The sequence below is a fragment of the Schistocerca nitens genome, chromosome 2 (assembly GCF_023898315.1).
Source record: "Schistocerca nitens isolate TAMUIC-IGC-003100 chromosome 2, iqSchNite1.1, whole genome shotgun sequence".
Taxonomy (NCBI): Eukaryota; Metazoa; Arthropoda; class Insecta; order Orthoptera; family Acrididae; genus Schistocerca; species Schistocerca nitens.
In genome coordinates, this window is record NC_064615.1 from 448,791,452 (window position 1) to 448,817,308 (window position 25,857).

At 42.6% G+C, this 25,857-nt stretch overlaps 1 protein-coding gene across 4 annotated transcripts in view; it reads left to right on the forward strand.

Annotated features, from left to right (window-relative positions):
* The window catches only part of LOC126236312 (juvenile hormone esterase-like), a 557,639-nt gene extending 539,044 nt beyond the window's left edge, over positions 1–18,595 (forward strand). For all 4 annotated transcript variants that reach the window (XM_049945523.1, XM_049945521.1, XM_049945524.1 and 1 more), the window contains one exon: positions 18,363–18,595. In XM_049945523.1, the coding sequence (XP_049801480.1) occupies positions 18,363–18,540 (178 nt within the window). In that variant the 3' untranslated portion in view covers positions 18,541–18,595. The remainder of the gene's footprint in view (positions 1–18,362) is intronic.
* The last annotated feature ends 7,262 nt before the right edge of the window (positions 18,596–25,857 follow it).

Sequence of the window (25,857 nt, forward strand, 5' to 3'; positions counted from 1 at the left end):
CGTACGTCCGAAGCTGATGCGCAGAGCAGTCTGAGCTATAGTGGGGAAGTGTGTAGTCTCCACATGACCCGTGTTTACATTTAGTGATTTTGCTGTTTCCTCTTCGTTTACTGTTCTCACATCAAATGAAAACAAAATGAATTTCTGTGACCAGGATCTATCAAGTGAATTAAAATACGTTCACATAATTACGGAAGGCTAATATATACGTTATTACTTTCAGATTTTATTTTATTCCCACCTTTCTGACAGCCATGCCTTGTAGAACAATGCAGTTATTTTTGGCGGTTTGCTAAATAAATTACGTTTTTTTTTTTACGCTGAGAGGCAGTCAATGTGTTTGAAGCAAAGTGTTTAGTTCCACACTATTGGCTAATTTCAACTGCTCGCTGCCTTTCAAGTGCACGTTTTCATCTTCTAGCACATATGGCATTAGACTATAATAAAGAATAAAAAATGAGTTAATACAGTACTGGTACTCCAAGAAAATTTACCTCCCGAAACCCAACTGAAAAGCTTAATATCAGGTCGAGGCCTACTTCATTGGGAATCTGGACATTCGAATGTGCTCTTGCGGGAAATATTGCGAATGGTGGTTTGACAAGCTTTACTTCCAAAGTAAATTTCCTTTTACGCAAGTTGAGCTATGTGCGAGACTGTATGATGAATTTCTTAAATCAGAGAGCGTTTGATTTTGAGCCATTTAGAAGTATTTCGAGCCCAGAAGATCATTCATGTCGTTATTATGAGCAAATTGGTGTAGTGCTACGGGAAGCTCTCTCTCTCCTTTGCTGTTGTTGTTGTTGTTGTGGTCTTCAGTCCTGAGACTGGTTTGATGCAGCTCTCCATGCTACTCTATCCTGTGCAAGCTTATTCGTCTCCCAGTACCTACTGCAGCCTACATCCTTCTGAATCTGCTTAGTGTATTCATCTCTAGGTCTCCCTCTACGATTTTTACCCTCCACGCTGCCCTCCAGTACTAAATTGGTAATCCCTTGATGCCTCAGAACATATCCTACCAACCAATCCCTTCTTCTAGTCAAGTTGTGCCACAAACTCCTTTTCTCTCCAATTCTGTTCAATACCTCATCATTAGTTATGTGATCTACCCATCTAATCTTCAGCATTCTTCTGTAGCACCACATTTTGAAAGCTTCTATTCTCTTCTTGTCTAAACTATTTATCGTCCATGTTTCACTTCCATACATGGCTACACTCCATACAAATACTTTCAGAAACGACTTCCTGACACTTAAATCTATACTCGATGTTAACAAATTTCTCTTCTTCAGAAACGCTTTCCTTGCCAATGCCAGTCTACATTTTATATCCTCTCTACTTCGACCATCATCAGTTATTTTGCTCCCCAAATAGCAAAACTCCTTTACTACTTTAAGTGTCTTATTTCCTAATCTAATTCCCTCAGCATCACCCAACTTAATTCGACTACATTCCATTATCCTCGTTTTGCTTTTGTTGATGTTCATCTTATACCCTCCTTTCAAGACACTGTCCATTCCGTTCAACTGCTCTCCGAAGTCCTTTGCTGTCTCTGACAGAATTACAATGTCCTCTGCTCTAGCTAATTTATTTGTGGAAAACTTTGAGGACAAGTCACTGGATTCAGCTAAAAATTTTACTGGCGCGTTGATCGATTGATTGATTGATTTTAACAGGAGAGCTAAAACTGCTTAAGTCTAACCCGCCACTGCCCACACCGAAACTAGGTTTATTGTGCGGTATCGCTCCCTGTATATCTAGTAAAGCCAACCAGTGCCCTTAAATAGTGCAAGGAGTCCCTCTACCAGTTTTTTGTTAGACACAATTTCTTCAGGTCTAGTTATCCTGAACATTCTGTATCTTTCACTCTCCAGTGCCATGCATTCAAAGATTAGGTGTGATGCAGTTTCTCCACCCTCATCACATATCCTACATTTAGGGTCCTCTTCTGTTATACCCATTGTGTGTAGGTGTTTTTTGAAGTTCCCATGGCCGTTCATCAGTCCAGTCATGAGTTACTGTCACATTTGTGTGATATATCTTAAAGTGTAGCATCCATAAAAAATATCAACATTATATGTGAAAGCTTTGCTTTTCTTGTAGCAACACTATGTACATTAATTTAAAACATTAACTTTTCCTGTGGTCTGAATATCCACTGTCATCTGTTGGCGGGATCTCGTGACATGAGCTATGACTGGCTTACAAAAATGCATCGCAATCTCGATTACAATGGTTCGGAAAGTAACATGCGGTGTTAGGTGGAATTCGAATTTACATTTTCATAATACGAAAATATGCAGCCTACATGTTGCTGCACATCAAAAATCTTTCCAAAAGGAGGTTTCTTCCCTGAGTTTCATTTTGTAAAGTGCCGGAAAATTCTACGCCCATGTATAAAAACATAGTCATTCAAAGGATTGATAAGTTTTATAGTTCCAAGGGAAAGTATACCATCACTAAATACCATGGAAAAAGTGTGTTTTCATCCAGGAGAAAGTGTAGCAGGATACAACACACCTCTCCATTGTGCGAAGTGGGTGTCCAGGCAACAAAGGAGACACTGGCAACCCAAAGAGAGACACATCCATCAGGTGGCAGCAGTGGAGCGATTTGCTTATGACTTACCAGAGCATAGGGCTGGACCGCACAGGCACGCCTGAGGGTGATAGGCCCACGTGGTGCCTCTAGACAGCACCAGAGAGGAGGATGACATCACCATCTCTGCATCGTCATCAGCAGGCAGGTCCCAGTGAGAGGGAGACAGGGCTGGATCCACCGACTATGATGATTGAGATGATGATGGCTATGGGGCTGAAGGAGGTGGCTCGACTGTAACAACAGGCTGCAGCGACGGACCCGAGGCCGGAGGCGGACTGATGCCTGGCGCTGCGCATGGAGGAGGCAGCCTATGAGATGGGGCCGCCTCAACAGCAGGTGACGATGGACTCAAGGCACAGGAAGACGGGATGGGCTGTGGAGGGGGGCTGCACCTGCGAACCTTAGCTTTGGCAGCAAACTGACACGCAACTGATCAGAGTGGCACACGATCACCCTGTCAGCCGTATATATGTCACAAAGACGGTGTGCCTGGCAGCAGAAAATAGTGACTGGTATTCACTTGGGTCAGCAACCAAACCCTCATGCCCACACTGATGATCCTGGTGTGAAGCAGCTTGATGAACCCGACTGCAGAAGGCGTAATGCAGGCTGCAGAAGGTGGAGGACCGTGCGTGGCTGCTGGCCAGGAAACAACTCTTCTGGGCTCTGCTTCCCCATAGGCGTGAAGTGATAGGTGCTCAGAAAACAAAAACAGGCATTGTCCAGTGAGAAATCCACAACAAACTTTTTTTCATTTGGGACTTGAATGTATGCACTAGTTATTCTACCTTGCCATTTGATTGAGGGTAGAATGGTGGTGACGTGACATGACCGATGCTGTGACAGGAGCAAAACAATTGAAAGTTGTGAGAATTGAATTGGGCCCCACAATTGGAAACTAAAGTTCAAGACAATCCCTCAATAGAGGGGGAGGGGGGAACACTCTCAAAAGTCTACAAATTGACCTCAGCCTACATAAACACACACCAGAGAATGTAAGGAAACTGGGAAAATGCATCCACAGCCAAGACACGGTAGGAATTTAATAAGGGACCAGCAAAGCTGACATGAATATGTTCCCATGGCTGGTATGGAATGGGCCAGGGGTACAAGGATGCCGCAGGAGCTGCCTGTTCTTGGGCATGCTGCTCACAAGACGTGACAAGATAGACAATTTCACCATCATTCCCTGGCCAAAAAACTTGCCTCCTGGTTAACAGTTTAGTGTGTAAAACTGCCTAATGGCCAACGTGGAGAAGGCATAGAATCTTGTGTCGTAATACAGCAGGAGTGACTACTCTGGAGAGAGGTCTCTTCCATATACAGCAGCAAAACACTGTCAAAAATAGAGAAGTGATACTGTAAGGAAAAATAGTTGCATAAGGGATCTGAAGCCTAACATGGTGGTTTATGTGGCCAGTGCTGTTGAACAAACCGAATCACCTTGTGAGCAGACTTGGTTGGTAATTAAAAGCTCTGAAGTAGAGCCACCCCACAATATATGTTAAAAGAAATTTCTCAATAATGCATTACAGAATTTTGCCTATTTCCCACACAGATTTAAATAATGCCAGTCAGTGTTTTTTTAGCTGTTTATATATTTGGTGTCACGTAATGTTTTTCGAATGGGTAGTAGCTAGTCTTAAGGCTGCACCTTGAAATCCCACTTAGGTGTATGTAGCAGAGGTATGGGGGCGTGTCTTTCTCAGAGTACAGCCATTATGGGCACCCCGAAGGCTCTGGTGTATCAGCCTAAGGGTGTCCTACCAACCTGCACACAATTTTCATGTACCAGTGCTTTCATCAAAAGAGAATGAACAGAGTTTCTAAAACTTCGCTATCGAATCCCTGTGTCTGTAATATTTCTATTATGCTCAGTGTGTCTTTAGTCCATGTTTAGTATTATTGTTTGGATAGTGTTTTACACAGTTTTCTGTGTCTGTCATTGGCTACTATATCCACTGATGGAATTAGTTTGCAAATGTCTCGCCAGAGTACACTACGGTACAGTAACATAAGTTGCACCACCTGGTGAGAGTTTCACGAGTTAGAGGAAAAAGTGTGTGAAATATGCCCCAAGCACAAAATACATCCTGTTGCTTTGTTCCCTTGCTTGCTGAATGCAGGTAACATGTGTTATTTGTAGATTTCTTTTCGTAAGTGTGTTACGCACAAGTTGAGCAAGTTTTACTTTCTTGCAAATAACATCAGTACACGACGTGTTCGAAAACAAAACAATATGAATTCAGTGTAGAATTTATCAGATAAAATTTTGGAACATCCGGTTAGGATGAAAATGAAGGAACTTTGTGCACCCAGACCCGATGTAAACATGAATCAAGAACAAAAATAGTGTAAATGCAAACAAGGATGTACAAGCAAATTTCAAGAGAGAAATGTACAATACAGCGGAGTGGTTGTGTGCGCTATATCACTTAAAATGCATATTTTTATAATACAAAAGTGTAAATACAACGAATACGGTCTGTACATTTCCATGGCGTTTGCTCATGTCAGCCAATCACAGCACAAGATCCGTGATGTCATGGAAACATCACTGTTTCATCATGCGAACACATAAACACTGTGGTTTGAGTGCACAAAATATGAAATGTCTTAAGTTTAGAAATGATAATACTAATAACTACAAGCATGCAGTGATACTAACATACACTGAATTAAATATCTCGCCAAAATGCGCCTTTCAGTACAATTTGTAGTTGTAAACTGTGAGGAAATGTGAATTTGGTGGATAAATAAACTACCTATAGACTTTGTCTTGGAGTTAGCTTTTGATGTTATTTCGAAGTTGATTATGAAACGGAAAGAAGATACAGTATGTAAATGTCACAGCCTTCCCCAGTATGAGAACCACGGGCTTTACCTGGGTAAGAACGCTGCTGGATTGGATTGAGAGATGTGGAGATGAAAGCAACAGGTTGTTCAGAGTCATCAGTGCCCAAGGACCACGCCAAGGCTGTACTGTGAGGCATCAGTCTCCAAAACTATGTGCTAGTTTGGAGAGAACATAGCTGAACAAGGGACTGAGAGGAATTTGGACTTTGACATTTGAAAAGCACATTTACAATCTGGGCTCCAGCAAAAAGTTACATTCTTGGGTAACAGGGCATGCAGTAGGTGGGCTAATGGGCCCCCCCCCCCAGCGGGAATTTATCATCCCTAGAAAGGCCTGAAGTTCCGTCTTGAACAAAGGGCAAGGCATAGATGTAACAGCAAAGATGTCATCTGGCATAGCGCAAACTCCATCCTGCAAGACCTCAGACCTCAAATGAACACTATAAAACTGAAAAAAACCAGAGATTTTGCAAGGTTACATCGTCTGTCTGTGGACTGTAAGACAGAAAGCAAAGTGCACAAATTTTTCAAGAGCTTGACCATGGAGGAGCCTGTGACAATAATATTATCCAGATAATTAATGCAACTCGGAACAGACCTAGTCAACTGCTCTAACCAATTTGGAAAATAGCAGGAGCACTACCCAGACCAAAAGGAAGAAGCAAATACTGACAGAGACAAAAAAGGAATATTCAAAACAAGAACTCACCAAGACTCTTCATCCAAGGGAAACCTACAGATACACTTCAGACAAATCAATTTCAGAAAAGTACTGGCCACTCGATATTTTTCCCAACAGTTCCTCCTGGTGTGGAATAAGATACGTATCCACAATCAACTGCACATTAACAGTAGTACTGAAGTCGCCACAGAGGTGATGTTTCTCCTGGTGGCTTCTGAACTACAACTAGCGCAGACAACCATTCACTACCCATAATGGGTTGCACCACCCCTAGAGATGGAAGTCTGTCCAATTGTGCTTTTGCTTGATCTTTCGGGGCAATGTGACTAGGAAGTGCACGACAAAAATTAGCCCAAGCCTTGGATTTCAAAGAAATATGAACAGATAAATTCACAGCACACCCTCTACCTTCCAAAAAGAAGTCCAAACAAAATATTTCCAATTAAGAATCTGGTACCTGAGTGGACACAATGTGAACTGTAATGGTGAAATCCATCACTAACAAGTGCTCAACACTGGTATCAGCAAACACCAAAAATGTAATGGAACAAACCAGTGACATGTCAGAGGCAGGTTCCTTAAATTGTCCCAGCAGCGCAGTGTTCTGTTTGTTATAACTGACCAGCTTCCACGTGACCAGTGTCAACAGCGGGAGTGTAAACTTGCACAGGTTTGAGAATTTGATAATGTTGCTGCAGCACCTGCATTGTCCTGTAGCCAGAGCACATGCTGAAAAACACTCAACTCAATAAACAACTTGGGAGAAGTCACAAGCATTGGAGTCGCACAGTTTACATCCATATCCTGAGCAATCTTCAGCAAACGATACAAAGGTGATGTGATCTTTCATCTGGCAAGCATTACAAGTAACCAAGCGCTTAGGGCACACCGAACTTTCATGCTGGAAGAGAATGCTGATGCTGTCACTGGCGCTCAATCAGTTGCGGTTGCTTGGGCTGGCCTTGGTTTACTCAATGCTAGGCCTGCGTGTTTACCGTTCCCACTGCCACTTCCTGTATGAGCTATCTGTCATCATAGTGGAAAATTTTGTGATACTATTGCCACATTGCCCTGTGCTTCAATGTGGTCACCTGCTACCTTAGAGACTTCAAAAGATTGTGCTATTTGCAAAACTTCTGCCAGTGGAAGTTTGTCACAGAGTAAAGCCTTCTGGTGCAATCCCTTGTCCAGAGCTAAACAGACAATTGTGTTGCACACAATAGCAGCTGTGGATGAGTCATTGTGGGTATCAATAACGAATTGACACTTTTGGCTAAGGCTGTGAAGTTTAGCTGCTTGGGCCCTGTATGAATGGTTTGGTTTCTTGCAGCATTGTATTAATTCAACCTGTGCTGCTATGACATGTTTTCATTTGCAAAGATAGTTGACAATGAATACCATTAATCTGTAAAGATAGTGGGACAAAGACAGCACATGTGGTTCTTGTAAAGTGGCTAACTGACATAGTAATTGATACAATTCAGGTGGAATTCACAAGAGCAAGAAGGCTTTGCAGAAATTAGACTCTGTCACACCAGAAGCCAAAATATGCTGCCCTCGTCTTTTTTCAAAAGCTTCCTAATCCTTGGCTGGATCATCATAAGGAGGAAAAGTGAGTGGATGGACCAGTGAAAATGTACCCTGTATGTTAATGGAAGTCAACAAAGTGGTCACTGTTGAAGTTAGCTGTTCAATCAGGGGGGCTGGTAGCATGGTGTCCATAATTACTAAACCTGATGAAACTGCACACAGAAACCATTCCAAACTCGTCACCAACTTTGTAGTGACCAACTAACACACAAAACCAATCCAAGTAACACATATGGCTTTATTTGTAAACCTCTGAGCAATAATGGAAATAAACCTCTTGTGACCCCACAGATAGGACACAGAACAATTGATGTGAGCAATACAAACTGGAAGAACATAGAGTGAGTCAGTCAGTGCTGCTCCACATTTATATAGGCGTGAGTCACCAGCAGACTGCATGGCGAGATCGCACAGAGTGCACACCTCGCACAACAATGTTACATACCACTTTTGATCACAAAATGTCAGGGTTGTTATACACATGATCTGCCCGACATGAGTAGTTTGCTGTGGCAGAAATAGGTGGATACAATGTCTGTAGCATTCAGAACCGTGCACTACATGCCATCGCAAAACTTATATGTCATTGAGGGCTTTGGAGATACTATATGTTATTAAGAAGGTGGTTTTCTTTCTGGTGGTCTCATAAATAAGTTTGCAATGATAAACCAGAATAGGATCAGCCACTTAAGTTCAGATACTTCAAAGTAGGTTATAGCACTTTTTTAAGTTGAATGGTCTGATGAAGCTGGTAAATGGATTCAAGCTTTCGCAACATACTGTTGCCTCATCAGGAAAGAGGGAAGGAGAGGGAAAGACGAAAGGATGTGGGTTTTAAGGGAGAGGGTAAGGAGTCATTCCAATCCCGAGACCGGAAAGACTTACCGTAGGGGGAAAAAAGGACAGGTATACACTCACACACACACACACACACACACACACACACACACACACACACCACACACACACACATATCCATCCGCACATACACAGACACAAGCAGACATTTGTAAAGGCAAAGAATTTGGGCAGAGATGTCAGTCTAGGCGGAAGTACAGAGGCAAAGATGTTGTTGAAAGACAGGTGAGGTATGAGTGGCGGCAAATTGAAATTAGCGGAGATTGAGGCCTGGCGGATAACGAGAAGAGAGGATATACTGAAGGGCAAGTTCCCATCTCCGGAGTTATGACTGGTTGGTGTTAGTGGGAAGTATCCAGATAACCCGGACGGTGTAACACTGTGCTAAGATGTGCTGGCCGTGCACCAAGGCATGTTTAGCCACAGGGTGATCCTCATTACCAACAAACACTGTCTGCCTGTGTCCATTCATGCGAATGGACAGTTTGTTGCTGGTCATTCCCACATAGAAAGCTTCACAGTGTAGGCAGGTCAGTTGGTAAATCACGTGGGTTCTTTCACACGTGGCTCTGCCTTTGATCGTATACACCTTCCGGGTTACAGGACTGGAGTAGGTGGTGGTGGGAGGGTGCATGGGACAGGTTTTACATTGGGGGCGGTTACAAGGGTAGGAGCCAGAGGGTAGGGAAGGTGGTTTGGGGATTTCATGAACTAAGAGGTTACGAAGGTTAGGTGGACAGCGGAAAGACACTCTTGGTGGAGTGGGGAGGATTTCATGAAGGATGGATCTCATTTCAGGGCAGGATTTGAGGAAGTCGTATCCCTGCTGGAGAGCCACATTCCGAGTCTGATCCAGTCCCAGGAAGTATCCTGTCACAAGTGGGGCACTTTTGGGGTTCTTCTGTGGGAGGTTCTGGGTTTGAGGAGATGAGGAAGTGGCTCTGGTTATTTGCTTCTGTACCAGATCGGGAGGGTAGTTACGGGATGCGAAAGCTGTTTTCAGGTTGTTGGTGTAATGGTTCAGGGATTCCGGACTGGAGCAAATTCGTTTGCCACGAAGACGTAGGCTGCAGGGAAGGGACCGTTTGATGTGGAATGGGTGGCAGCTGTCATAATGGAGGTACTGTTACTTGGTGGGTTTGATGTGAACGGACATGTGAAGCTGGCCATTGGACAGGTGGAGGTCAACGTCAAGGAAAGTGGCGTGGGATTTGGAGTAGGACCAGGTGAATCTGATGGAACCAAAGGAGTTGAGGTTGGAGAGGAAATTCTGGAGTTCTTCTTCACTGTGAGTCCAGATCATGAAGATGTCATCAATAAATCTGTACCAAACTTTAGGTTGGCAGGCCTGGGTAACCAAGAAGGCTTCCTCTAAGCGACCCATGAATAGGTTGGCATACGAGGGGGCCATCCTGGTGCCCATGGCTGTTCCCTTTAATTGTTGGTATGTCTGGCCTTCGAAAGTCAAGAAGTTGTGGGTCAGGATGAAGCTGGCTAAGGTAATGAGGAAAGAGGTTTTTGGTAGGGTGGCAGGTGATCGGCGTGAAAGGAAGTGCTCCATCGCAGCGAGGCCCTGGACGTGCGGAATATTTGTGTATAAGGAAGTGGCATCAATGGTTACAAGGATGGTTTCCGGGGGTAACAGAGTGGGTAGGGATTCCAGGTGTTCGAGAAAGTGGTTGGTGTCTTTGATGAAGGATGGGAGACTGCATGTAATGGGTTGAAGGTGTTGATCTACGTAGGCAGAGATACGTTCTGTGGGGGCTTGGTACCAGCTACAATGGGACGGCCGGGATGATTGGGTTTGTGAATTTTAGGAAGAAGGTAGAAGGTAGGGGTGCGGGGTGTTGGTGGGGTCAGGAGGTTGATGGAGTCAGGTGAAAGGTTTTGCAGGGGGCCTAAGGTTCTGAGGAAGAACACACCCGTCAACTCCTGTCCTTAATAAAAGTCCTCAATCTTTCCTCTCCCACATCCACACCGGCTGTTCAGAGCATCCTCCTACAGGCCAATCGCAAATTAGAACAGAATGCCACCCTCCACCTCAAAAAACTATCCAATCTCCTGGTTTCCCACCTCCGGAAAGGCAACTCATTCACCCCTCACAACCTTTCCAGCAAACCTCAACCTCCTCTCATTGCACACAGACCCAGTCTCTCCTATCTACTCAATCTCCCACTTCCAGCTCCACTCCCCCCAAAACCTCAAAATTCCAATCAACACAATCTGGAACCACAACACCCTAATTCAGTAGTTAACCTTTCCTCCAAACCTCTCTCCCAATCCGAAACCTCTGTCCTATCCAAAGGCCTCACCTTCAGCCCCACTCCCAGATTCAACCAAACAGCCCTTGTCAAAGATTTACTGTCCTGCACTCGTACTCTCTGCTGGAAATATCACTTTGCCACGAAGAAAAATTATCCTAATCCTACTCCTAATGATCCAACTCCCCAAGACACTATCCACATTGAACCCTGCCTGGAACAGTTCCGTCCTCCGTCACAGCGGGAACCACCTCCTCTTCCTCAAAATCACCCTCTCCAAACCTTCCAGGAATTTCTGACTTCCAGCCTTGCCTCTCAATCCTTCTGAAAAAACCTTAATCCTACTCCCAACATCACTGCTGAAGCCCAGGCTATCCGTGATCTGAAGGCTGACCGATCCATCGTCATTCTTCCGGCGGACAGGGGTTCCACAACCGTGGTACTTGATCGTCGGGAGTATGTGGCTGAGGGACTGCGTCAGCTTTCAGACAACACTACATACAAAGTTTGCCAAGGTAATCCCATTCCTGATGTCCAGGCGGAGCTTCAAGGAATCCTCAGAACCTTAGGCCCCCTACAAAACCTTTCACCTGACTCCATCAACCCCCTGACCCCACCAACACCCCGCACCCCTACCTTCTACCTTCTTCCTAAAATTCACAAACCCAATCATCCCGGCCGTCCCATTGTAGCTGGTACCAAGCCCCCACAGAACGTATCTCTGCCTACGTAGATCAACACCTTCAACCCATTACATGCAGTCTCCCATCCTTCATCAAAGACACCAACCACTTTCTCGAACGCCTGGAATCCCTACCCACTCTGTTACCCCCGGAAACCATCCTTGTAACCATTGATGCCACTTCCTTATACACAAATATTCCGCACGTTCAGGGCCTCGCTGCGATGGAGCACTTCCTTTCACGCCGATCACCTGCCACCCTACCAAAAACCTCTTTCCTCATTACCTTAGCCAGCTTCATCCTGACCCACAACTTCTTGACTTTCGAAGGCCAGACATACCAACAATTAAAGGGAACAGCCATGGGCACCAGGATGGCCCCCTCATACGCCAACCTATTCATGGGTCGCTTAGAGGAAGCCTTCTTGGTTACCCAGGCCTGCCAACCTAAAGTTTGGTACAGATTTATTGATGACATCTTCATGATCTGGACTCACAGTGAAGAAGAACTCCAGAATTTCCTCTCCAACCTCGACTCCTTTGGTTCCATCAGATTCACCTGGTCCTACTCCAAATCCCATGCCACTTTCCTTGACGTTGACCTCCACCTGTCCAATGGCCAGCTTCACATGTCCGTTCACATCAAACCCACCAAGTAACAGTACCTCCATTATGACAGCTGCCACCCATTCCACATCAAACGGTCCCTTCCCCGCAGCCTACGTCTTCGTGGCAAACGAATTTGCTCCAGTCCGGAACCCCAGAACCATTACACCAACAACCTGAAAACAGCTTTCACATCCCGTAACTACCCTCCCGACCTGGTACAGAAGCAAATAACCAGAGCCACTTCCTCATCTCCTCAAACCCAGAACCTCCCACAGAAGAACCCCAAAAGTGCCCCACTTGTGACAGGATACTTCCTGGGACTGGATCAGACTCGGAATGTGGCTCTCCAGCAGGGATACGACTTCCTCAAATCCTGCCCTGAAATGAGATCCATCCTTCATGAAATCCTCCCCACTCCACCAAGAGTGTCTTTCCGCCGTCCACCTAACCTTCGTAACCTCTTAGTTCATGAAATCCCCAAACCACCTTCCCTACCCTCTGGCTCCTACACTTGTAACCGCCCCCGGTGTAAAACCTGTCCCATGCACCCTCCCACCACCACCTACTCCAGTCCTGTAACCCGGAAGGTGTACACGATCAAAGGCAGAGCCACGTGTGAAAGCACCCACGTGATTTACCAACTGACCTGCCTACACTGTGAAGCTTTCTATGTATGAATGACCATTTGCATGAATGGACACAGGCAGACAGTGTTTGTTGGTAATGAGGATCACCCTGTGGCTAAACATGCCTTGGTGCACGGCCAGCACATCTTGGCACAGTGTTACACCGTCCGGGTTATCTGGATACTTCCCACTAACACCAACCAGTCATAACTCCGGAGATGGGAACTTGCCCTTCAGTATATCCTCTCTTATCGTTATCCGCCAGGCCTCAATCTCCGCTAATTTCAATTTGCCGCCACTCATACCTCACCTGTCTTTCAACAACATCTTTGCCTCTGTACTTCCGCCTAGACTGACATCTCTGCCCAAACTCTTTGCCTTTACAAATGTCTGCTTGTGTCTGTGTATGTGTGGATGGATATGTGTGTGTGTGCGTGAGTGTATACCTGTCCTTTTTTCCCCCTAAGGTAAGTCTTTCCGCTCCCGGGATTGGAATGACTCCTTACCCTCTCCCTTAAAACCCACACCCTTTCGTCTTTCCCTCTCCTTCCCTCTTTCCTGATGAGGCAACAGTTTGTTGCGAAAGCTTGAATCTCGTGTGTATGTTTGTGTTTGTTTGTGTGTCTATCGACCTGCCAGCACTTTCGTTCGGTAAGTCACATCATCTGTGTTTTTAGATATAGTTACTAAGTGTGGTATATATTTGCTCTTTGTTATTTTATTAACATGTTGATGGTTTGCAAAGTTGTTCAATAAATTTAAAAGCCAATGTGTCAAAAAATCCAAAAAGTTTTGATCCCACATAAAATTAGTCTACAAAACATCCATCTGTCTGGATTCTTGTTGATTATGACGGCATTGAAATGGAAGGTGATGAACTCTGGGCTTAAATACTAAATTCTGACTTCTAAAATTGCTTCACCAAGGAAGCTCAAAATACAGTTTGAAAGTTCAACAATTCTGAATACAAATATGTGAGAGAAGTACTGAAAATCGGCTTGTGGTATTCAGTTTAAGACTACTGGACCTGTTGGCTTACTCAGTGCATTGTTTGTGAAATATGTGGAAGAACTGATCCCATCTCTGTCACTACTTTGACAGATCTCTGGAATAGTGTAGCTTGCTAAGTGACTGGGAATAATTGTAGGTTGTTCTATCCTTTCAGAATGGTCATCGGACAAATGCACTAAAATATCGACTTATAACTCTGACATCAAAAAATTGTAGAATTATGGAAGAAAACTTGTTTTTCCCTCACTTATTATGGCTTAACTAGAAACAGAACAACTCTCCTGTAGGAAAGAACATGGCTTCCCCAAGTAAAGGCCCTTTGAAACCCAACTTACTTTTTTCATTCATGAGTTCCAAAAGGCTGCTAATAACGAAGTGCAGGTTGATCCATGTTTCTTGTAATCCAAGTAGCCTTTGATGCAGTCTCTTACCATCATTTAGTAAACAAACTAAATGCATACAGAATACCCAAAGAGGTACGCAGAATGAAAAGGCATCATCAGAAATGAAAGTAATGTCCTGTATAAATAATGGTATAACAGGACATTAATATCTGTAGCTCTTGAAACTGTTTACAGATGACAGTTTTTTGCTAGGAGATGCCATCATTAGAAAATTGTTATAAAATCTGTAGACACTTTAAGATGACCAAAATGTGCTGTTAAAATTGATGGCTAACTTTTCAAATAAACAAGTATGATGTAATGCGCATTAACAGATGGAAACATCCAATTTCCTTTGGATTACATGATCACTGATCAGCCACTGGAATCAGCTACAACTATCAAGTATCCAGGAATATATGTGTGGAACAGATTAAGGCAAAATGACCACACAAATCTAGCTGTGGGGAGGACAAACTACAATTTATTGATAGGGTCCTTGAAAAATGTAATTCATATACAGAGGAGGTCACTCACAAAACATTTATTAATACAATTATGAAGTATCATTTAATATTCAGGAACTTTTACTAAGTTGAATAAACACAGAACAGAGAGAACATTCAAAGACGAGCTATGTGCTTTGTCAAAGTTTCAGTTAGTCTTCATGACAGTTCCACAGAAATACTCAAAAAATTGCAGGCAGAGACATTACAAGAAGTGAATTGTGCATTGCAGAGAGCCATACTCAGAAAATTCCGAAAACCCACTTTCCAAAACAAGATGACAAACATTTTACTTCCTCAAATGATACCTTGCATAATAACCATAATGGTAAAATTAGAGAGATTTGGGCTTATACAGAGGAATACTAACAATCTTTCTCCCTACATGCCGCTCCTGAGTGAAATATAAAGTGTAAAAAAAATGAGTTTGGTGTAGTATTTAGTGTTCTCCACATACTTCATGGCAGCTTGCAGATGATGATGTGTTTCCCATGGGAAACTATACTCATAGTTCTTTACATTTCATATTTTTGGAAAACAAAGTAATTCATTCAGATATATTTTTCAGGGCTGTACCAGCCTCTGCAAATCAGAAGGTACTGTCTGCTGTGTCCAGTGCACTTGTGAACCAGCAGACACAGGTCCTCCAGCAAATCAGTGACTACTCACCTTCACATTTGCAGTTTGCTGTCAAAGCTAACTACATCTTATGCAGCATTTAGAATTACAATTTTCATGTTAACAATATAATGAAAAGGACAGACTGCTTCTCACCATATAGAGGCAATGTTGATTCACAGACAGGCACAACAAGAATGCTGTATGTTTAACCTTTCAACCTTCTTCTGAAATAAAAACACACACACGGCTAATGTGTCTGGCCATTGTGGCCAGAATGCACACAGCAACTGCTTTGCATATCCCCTTTTTATTGTGTTTTCAGGTGAAGTTTCGTCTTGGGTGACTTTTGCTTTGCATTAAATCAGTTAGAGCATAGTCATTACAGTTAATCTTCAGTTTTTGTTGATGGATTATTACTAATACATACTACAAACTTTACTACAAATATTTTCTTCATGAACTGCAACATCCCAGTGATCAGTTAACTGCATCTAATTGTAATCAAATCCTGAACAAAAACTAATGTGGCTATCCATAATAGCTGGGAAACACTGATAAAATGTGTATGCTGAAAAACAGAAGATAATCCAAGGCATAGTGGGCATGGTGGTTGGGGTGGGACCTTGAACTCATAATCAGCTATAAACAGTTGTGTGAGACCAACTATAGTTCAGTCTGGCTGGAGTCAAGGCAGACTCTTGCTTGCCTGCCTCTGTCTTGTGCCACAATGGCTGTCGGGAGCTTTCTGCATCTCCTCCTCCACTTGGTATTCTTGACAACTTCAGTACTATCTAAATGCATCTGGTCTCATATTGTTCTTTGGCTTCTAATTAGTGCAGCGTGAGGTCTTACAGAGCAGCCAATTTGCAACATTTGGCCTACCATCACTTTGCCCTTGTGCTGTACCATCATGATTGCTAGCACATTTGAGACGTATTGCCTGATTGCAGCAATATTTTGATGCTACCCCTGTTATTGATACTTAAAGCACAGGGCTTTGAGTAGAGTTCCACCAACAGAAGCTCCATTTTCAGTTAGAAGCCCAAGAAATTATTCAGCTCATAGGCTTTCTCTCTGCCATTCTTCCACTAGCTGCACTTTCCTGTATCTAGAGGCAAGATAAAGTGTGTCACACTCCTCTTACTAGTTCAGTTATGCATCTTGACTGTCACAGTCCTCTACCCTTCATATGACAACCCTTTTCAAACTGTTCCCTCAATGCTAAGCCAGGGTAGCCTCTGGTTACTGGTGTCTTCTACTTTTGCTGCATCTTCTCAGGCACTGAGGTAGCCTTATAATTGTAATAGTTATTAGCCTTTATCTCTTGCCAAAGTGACATTATATAGAGACTTGATACTGAACTCTAATGATACACAGCCCATGAGCTTACTGCTTCTAGTCTTGCTCTGGATTCACAGATGAAGTACATTCAAATGCACTTTGTAGCTGTTCTGTTCTGTGGCCCTTTGGTTATTTGTTACTTGCAGCATTTGATCTTTATAGAAGTATGTGCACTGAGGTGACAGAAGTCATGGGATACCTCCTGATATCATGTCAGACTTCCTTTTTCCCAACATAGTGTAGCAACTTGACGCTATGTGGACTCGAACAAGTCATTGGAAGCCCCCTGCAGAAATACTGAGCCATGCTGCTCTATAGCCATCCACAATTGCGGAATTGTTGCTGGTGCTGAATTTTGTGCACAAACTGACTGTCAGGTACATCCCATAAATGTCCAATGAGATTCAAACCAGATGATCTGGGTAGCCAAATCATTCCCTCGAATTGTCTAGAATGTTCTTCAAACCAATCGTGAACAATTTTGGTCCGGTGACATGGCACATTGTCATCCATCAACATTCCATCATTGTTTTGGAGCATGAAGTCCATAAATTGCTGCAAATGACCTCCAAGTGGCCAAACATAACCATTTCCAGTCAATGATGGGTTCAGACCAGATGAACCAGTCTGTTCTATATAAACTCAACCCACACCATTGTGGAGCTACCACTAGTTTGCACAGCTTGGGTCCATGGCTTCGTGGGATCTGCACCACACTTAAATCCTATCAGCAGCTCTTACCATCTGAAATTGGAACTCATGGGACCAGGCCACAGATTTGCAGTTGGCCAGGGTCTAGCCGATATGGTCATGAGCCAAAGAGACCCATGGTAGACAATGTTGTGCAGTAAACACAGACGCTCGCGTTGGTCAACTGCTACAATAACCAATTAATGCCAAATTTCACTCTACTGTCCCAATGGATATGTTGGTTATAACTGCCACATTGATTTCTGCAGTTATTTCAGGCAGTTTTGCTTGTTTGTTGGCACTGACAATTGTATGCAAATGCTGCTGCTCTCAGTCATTAAGTGAAGACCATCGGCCACTGCATTATCTGTTGTGAGAGGTAATGCCTGAAATTTGGTACTCTCAGTACACTCTTGATACTGTGGATCTTAGAATATTGGATTCCCTAACGATTTCTGAAATAGAATGTCCCGTGCATCTGGCTGTAACTATCATTCCACGTTCAGAGTCTGTTAATTCCTGTTGTGCAGCCATAATCACATCAGAAACCTTTTCACATGAATCGCCTGAGTACAGATGACAGCTCCACCAATGCCCTGCTGTCTTATACCTTGTGCACATGATGTACTGCCATTTTTTATATGTGCATATTGCTATCCCATGACTTTTGTCATCTCAGTGTAATTCATCGTTATTGATGTCCTCGTCAAAGTTCTCCACAGCAGAACTGTCCAGTCATCTTCAAAGTTTTGTTGCTTGTAAGTTGATCAAAAGTCAGTTGTAACATTGTTTAGTTGTTCAATCAATTTGGTGAGTAGATTTGTGAAGGATCTTTTCACTTCTTTCAACTTCTTTTTATGTTGAAGGTATATATTCTTGACCATATTGTGAGCAAATTATTACAATTGGTTTTCAGTGTTTAACAGCAAACAAAAGAATTTTGCTGAGATTGTATCACACATGTCCATCTGCTCTATTCTGCCTAATGCTGTTTTAATATCTTCTAACTATATCTTAATCTTTATTTTGCCTCTGTGTTTTTCAGTGACCCTACACCACACCTGGATGCTGATGTAAAGGTCAAGTGGACACCATATAGCCTGACAAACCCATGTTACCTGAACATTGATAAGGATCTCAGCATAAGGCATAGTCTTAACAAAGAACGCATGGAGTTTTGGGATGATCTATACAAATGGAGTACAGCAGCATCAAAACTGTGAACTTTTTAAAAGACATTATTTGGCACAATAAATGTAATATTTGTGAGCTGTCAAACTGCAGATATTACTTCATTTTTATGTAAATGTGAAAAAATAAACTTAATATATTAATCATATGAATATAATAGAGGGAAACATTCCATGTGGGAAAAATATATCTGAAACACAGATGAAATCATCTAGATATGTATAAATCATCTAGATATATAGAAATCATCTAGATATATATAAATCATCTAGATATATAATATATTAATCAGTATGATGTACTCACAGAAAATAACACACTTTCATGGTGTAGAATGATAGATGTCACCTTCAAGTTACATTTGTGTTTTGCATGTAGGTCTTCACGATTCTTACAGCAGAAACAATGAAATTCCATTTTCTATAGCAGCTCAGTAATAGTGAAATACAAGAGAGAAGCCCATTGAGCAAAGATTTCTCAGGAACAAAATGTTGAATTAGTCATATGGGGAAAGATCAGTCTGGTATTAAAAACAATAATTAATAAATAGGAGAAAGTTTTTGTGGAAATGGAAAGAGCCATATATGACTGTGACACAAAGTTTTGCATAGTAGCTGAAATTCAGACATTAATGGGAATCGTCATATTGTAGAAAGCTTAATAACAATGTAGTGGTAGTAACTGTAGCCATAAATTAACTTCAGTAGAAGCGGGTGGCAAGAATCACTTTGGAAGCAAATGGAAAAAGTACTGGGCTTATATCAAGGAGCTTCACCATGCTAATGAAATCATTTGCACTAGAGAAGTCTTAACAACCATACATTCCTTTCTCTTTACCATCTAATAACAGCTGCAAAAAATGTGTGCATGCATATGCTAGTGGAAGTCACTCTACCTTGTTTAGTCAAAACTTGGGTCTCTTCTTTTTGTGACCTCAGAATTACCAGCATATATTGCTGATCAAAAGCACTTGAGTTTCCAGTTGGGTGGCAGGATTGAAATTCCACAGAGCTTTAAACTTATTCAAATGTGCCCGGATATTGCTGAGTTCCTCCTCTACACATGTTGAAGGAGACCTGTTCTTGTCTCTTGTGTGCCAGCTTTGTTATCCCATATCGGCCAGTGCTGGCTGGAGAACTGGATGCTTCATTTGATTCTTCAGATAAGCATTAATATCCTGGCTCATGTGATGTCGAATTCTCATTGTGCTCTCACCATGTATCCACTGGCACAGAGTGCCAAGCTGAGCTAAGAGCCATTGGTCCTATTAACAAGGTCACAACTAATAATGATTTGTATGTTTCTGTTATTATCCTCTCCCAGTAACCAGTTTTTTATCTTGCCTGCAAGTACCTTATTGCACAAAAGGGTTAGACATCGTTGTCATAAGCAACACTGGTGCAGTTTTTCAATGATTTGCACAAGTCTGCTGGAAAACACTTACTTGTCGTGTTTTCCTGTCAGTCTCCACAATATACATTCAGATGGTCAGGACAGCAACACACTTATGGTAATTAATTCAGGCAAAAATCACAAACACACACAGAAATCGACAGTTAAGCAGCTAATCTGATGTGGTGTTGGCACACAGGCTGACTGAGGAAGAATGTATCCATCAGATGCATATACAATGCTTCCAGTGGCAAGTGTCACTCCTTCAGAATGGAGCATATATTTAACTGTTCTAATGTGCCCCCAGAAATAGAAATGCCGGCTGGGACACTAACTGTACACAAGATAAGTGTAGTTTTGTTGTGTCCTTTGTTGAGTTAAGCAAGTCTTTCACCTTTTTCATGGACAGAAGACTGTTTTGTTGTTAAATTTTCCAAGCCAGCTTGCAATCTTGGTTGAGGTTACTCTTCCTTCTGAAGCCACTTCTCTCTCATTCATTCATCATGTTCAGTAAATCCCATCATGAAGGCAAGCTTTCAAGGATGTGCAACAAGTCAAGTTATGCATTGATAGCCACAAGCAGCCACTGAAAGCTAGCTCTGTGAAGTGTGAAATTTATTAACAACAAAAATGGCTTATGCTAATATACTACCACTGATAATCATGAGAATTACTTCTAAATAACTCTACATATTCGGAAAAAAAGAACCTGTTGTTGTTGTTGTTGCGGTCTTCAGTCCTGAGACTGGTTTGATGCAGCTCTCCATCCTAATCTATCCAGCGCAAGCTCCTTCATCTCCCAGTACCTACTGCGACCTACATACTTCTGAATCTGCTTAGTGTATTCATCTCTTGGTCTCCCTCTACAATTTTTACCCTCCACGCTGCCCTCCAATGCTAAATTTGTGATCCCTTGACGCCTCAAAACATGTCCTACCAATTGATCCCTTCTTCTAGTCAGGTTGTGCCACAAACTTCTCTTCTCCCCAATCCTATTCAATACCTCCTCATTAGTTATGTGATCTACCCACCTAATCTTCAGCATTCTTCTGTAGCACCACATTTCGAAAGCTTCTATTCTCTTCTTGTCCAAACTATTTATTGTCCATGTTTCACTGCCATACATGGCTACACTCCATACAAATGCTTTCAGAAACGACTTCCTGACACTTAAATCTATACTCGATGTTAACAAATTTCTCTTCTTCAGAAACGCTTTCCTTGCCATTGCCAGTCTACATTTTATATCCTCTCTATTTCGACCATCATCAGTTATTTTGCTCCCCAAGTAGCAAAACTCCTTTACTACTTTAAGTGTCTCATTTCCTAACCTAATTCCCTCAGCAATACCCGACTTAATTCGACTACATTCCATTATCCTCGTTTCACTTTTGTTGATGTTCATCTTATATCCTCCTTTCAAGACACTGTCCATTCCGTTCAACTGCTCTTCCAAGTCCTTTACCGTCTCTGACAGAATTACAATGTCATCGGCGAACCTCAAAGTTTTTATTTCTTCTCCCTGGATTTTAATACCTACGCCAAATTTTTCTTTTGTTTCCTTTACTGCTTGCTCAATATACTGATGGAATAACATTGGGGAGAGGCTACAACCCTGTCTCACTCCTTTCCCAACCACTGCTTCCCTTTAATGCCCCTCGACTCATAACTGCCATCTGGTTTCTGTACAAATTGTAAATAGCCTTTCGCTCCCTGTATTTTACCCCTGCCACCTTCAGTCAACATTGTCAAAAGCTTACTCTAAGTCTACAAATGCTAGAAACGTAGGTTTGCCTTTCCTTAATCTTTCTTCTAAGATAAGTCGTAAGGTCAGTATTGCCTCACGTGTTCCAACATTTATACGGAATCCAAACTGATCTTCCCCGAGGTCTGCTTCTACCAGTTTTTCCATTCGTCTGTAAATAATTCGCGTTAGTATTTTGCAGCTGTGGCTTATTAAACTGATAGTTCGCTAATTTTCACATCTGTCAACACCAGCTTTCTTTGAGATTGGAATTATTAGATTCTTCTTGAAGTCTGAAGGTATTTCGCCTGTCTCGTACATCTTGCTCACCAGATGGTAGAGTTTTGTCAGGAATGGATCTCCCGAGGCCGTCAGTAGTTCTAATGGAATGTTGTCTACTCCCAGGGCCTTGTTTCGACTCAGGTCTTTCAGTGCTCTGTCAAACTCTTCACGCAGTATCATATCTCCCATTTCATCTTCATCTACATCCTCTCCCATTTCCATAATATTGTCCTCAAGTTCATCGCCCTTGTATAGACCCTCTATATACTCTTTCCACCTTTCTGCTTCCTCCTCTTTGCTTAGAACTGGGTTTCCATCTGAGCTCTTGATATTCATACAAGTGGCTCTCTTTTCTCCAGAGGTCTCTTTAATTTTCCTGTAGGCTGTATCCATCTTACCCCTAGTGAGATAAGCCTCTACATCCTTACATTTGTCCTCTAGCCATGCCTGCTTAGCCATTTTGCACTTCCTGTCGATCTCATTTTTGAGACGTTTGTATTCCTTTTTGCCTGCTTCATTTACTGCATTTTTATATTTTCTCCTTTCATCATTTAAATTCAATATTTCTTCTGTTACCCAAGGATTTCTACTAGCCCTCGTCTTTTTAACTACTTGATCCTCTGCTGCCTTCACTACTTCATCCCTCAGAGCTACCCATTCGTCTTCTACTGTATTTCTTTCCCCCATTCCTGTCAGTTGTTCCCTTATGCTGTCCCTGAAACTCTGTACAACTTCTGGTTTGGTCAGTTTATCCAGGTCCCATCTCCTTAAATTCCCACCTTTTTGCAATTTCTTCAGTTTTAATCTACAGTTCATAACCAATAGATTGTGGTCAGAGTCCACATCTGCCCCTGGAAATGTCCTACAATTTAAAACCTGGTTCCTGAATCTCTGTCTTACCATTATATAATCTATCTGATATCTTTTAGTATCTCCAGGATTCTTCCATGTATACAACCTTCTTTTATGATTCTGGGAGTATGCGTGCGGAACGATTTGAAGTGGAATGATCATATAAAATTAATTGTTGGTAAGGCCGGTACCAGGTTGAGATTAATTGGGAGAGTGCTTAGAAAATGTAGTCCATCAACAAAGGAGGTGGCTTACAAAACACTTGTTCGACCTATACTTGAGTATTGCTCATCAGTGTGGGATCCGTACCAGATCGGGTTGACGGAGGAGATAGAGAAGATCCAAAGAAGAGCGGCGCGTTTCATCACAGGGTTATTTGGTAACCGTGATAGTGTTACGGAGATGTTTAGCAAACTCAAGTGGCAGACTCTGGAAGAGAGGCGCTCTGCATCGCGGTGTAGTTTGCTCGCCAGGTTTCGAGAGGGTGCGTTTCTGGATGAGGTATCGAATATATTGCTTCCCCCTACTTATACCTCCCGAGGAGATCACGAATGTAAAATTAGAGAGATTAGAGTGCGCACGGAGGCTTTCAGACAGTCGTTCTTCCCGCGAACCATACGCGACTGGAACAGGAAAGGGAGGTAATGACAGTGGCACGTAAAGTGCCCTCCGCCACACACCGTTGGGTGGCTTGCGGAGTATAAATGTAGATGTAGATGAAGCAAGTGTTAGCTATGATTAAGTTATGCTCTGTGCAAAATTCTACCAGACGGCTTCCTCTTTCATTTCTTAGCCCCAATCCATATTCACCTACTATGTTTCCTTCTCTCCCTTTTCCTACTGTCGAATTCCAGTCACCCATGACTATTAAATTTTCGTCTCCCTTCACTACCTGAATAATTTTTTTTATCTCATCATACATTTCTTCAATTTCTTCGTCATCTGCAGAGCTAGTTGGCATATAAACTTGTACTACTGTAGTAGGCATGGGCTTCGTGTCTATCTTCGCCACTATAATACGTTCACTGTGATGTTTGTAGTAGCTTACCCGCACTCCTATTTTTTTATTCATTATTAAACCTACTCCTGCATTACCCCTATTTGATTTTGTATTTATAACCCTGTATTCACCTGACCAGAAGTCTTGTTCCTCCTGCCACCGAACTTCACTAATTCCCACTATATCTAACTTTAACCTATCCATTTCCCTTTTTAAATTTTCTAAACTACTTGCCCGATTAAGGGATCTGACATTCCACGCTCCGATCCGTAGAATGCCAGTTTTCTTTCCCCTGATAACGATGTCCTCGTGAGTAGTCCCCGCCCGGAGATCCGAATGGGGGACTATTTTACCTCCGGAATATTTTATCCAAGAGGACGCCATCATCATTTAACCATACAGTAAAGCTGCATGCCCTCGGGAAAAATTACGGCTGTAGTTTCCCCTTGCTTTCAGCCATTCGCAGTACCACAACAGCAAGGCCGTTTTGGTTAGTGTTACAAGGCCATATTAGTCATTCATCCAGACTGTTGCCCCTGCAACTACTGAAAAGGCTGCTGCCCCTCTTCAGGAACCACACGTTTGTCTGGCCTCTCAACAGATTCCCCTCCATTGTGGTTGCACCTACGGTACGGCTATCTGTATCGTTGAGGCACGCAAGCCTCCCCACCAATGGCAAGGTCCATGGTTCATGGAGGGAACCTACTTGGAAAAAAGCCACTGCTCATCTCTTGTACTTCTCTGGTGCTGTTTTATGTAACATTTCAGATAAAGGATATATGTAATTTTATGCTGACATCTTTCAGCTGTCTATATGTTTGGCAGGGTCAAGACTTGCTTAATATAAAATTAGAATTATGCGGTTTACATCCTGGAGTCACAAATATTGTGATAAACTTTAGGAGTGCCTAATGAGGTGTTCCTTCACTTTGATTCATAATATCTCGGGTTTTTCAGTTTCCTGTCTGAGGTCCATAGACTTCTGTACCAGAATATATTATACTCTGACCCTAATTAGGGATTCATAGTCTACACTGATAAGCCAAAACATCATGACCACTGCCCACTGCAACATTGTATGCTGTCTGGTTATGTTGCGGGCACATGACGCTGCAACAAAAGTATGTAAGCAGAGCAGACGCGGATGGAGGATTACCCTAATGAAGGTATGGGCTGCAAGTGTGGAAATCCAGTGAGATAAAGACTTTGACAAAGGGCAGATCATTATTACTCAGAGCCTCTGAACAAGTATCTCAAAAACAGCAAAGCTGGTCGATTCTTCGCATGCTACTGCTGTGAGCCTTTAGAGAAAGATTTAGGACAGTGAAACTACCAATAGGCACTAAATGGTTGGATGTACACGAATCTTCACAGAATATGGGGTTAAGAGGCTTGTCTGCTCTGTTAAGTTGGATAGATGGTGATCTGTGGCAACTCTGCTGAAAGAGCACAATGCTGGTGCACACAAAAGTGTTTCAGAGCACATCGTTTGTCATACATTGTTGAACATAGAGCTCTGGAGCAGACCACCCCTGTGTGTTCACATGTTGACCCAATGACATTGTTAATTACAATTGCTGTGAAGGGACCATTGGAATTCGACAGTCAATCAATGGAAATGTATTGGCTCTTGTGGTGAGTCACCGTTTTGCTACACTAGGTCGCTGGTTATCTCCACAAATGTAGTGATCGAGGGGAACAGCAGCTCAAAACATCCAACGCACCACAGGCACAGACTGGTGAGTGCAGTATTGCGCTATGGGAGATATTCTCTTGTGCTTGCATGGGACCTGTGGTAGTAATTGAAGACACACAGACAGCCACAAACCACCTGCATCCCTTCATGCTTGATGTCTTCCCCAGTGGTGATGTCATCTTTCACCAGTATAATCATGCATGTCTTAGAGTATAAACTGTGCTACAATGATTTGAGGAGCGTTATAGTGAACTCGCGTTGATCCCTCATCGACCAAATTTGCCTGATGTAAACCATATGGAACCCATCTGGGTTACTGTCAGGCACCATCAAATGCATATGTAAATCAGCAGCCTGTTATTTATGAAAATTACATGACTTGC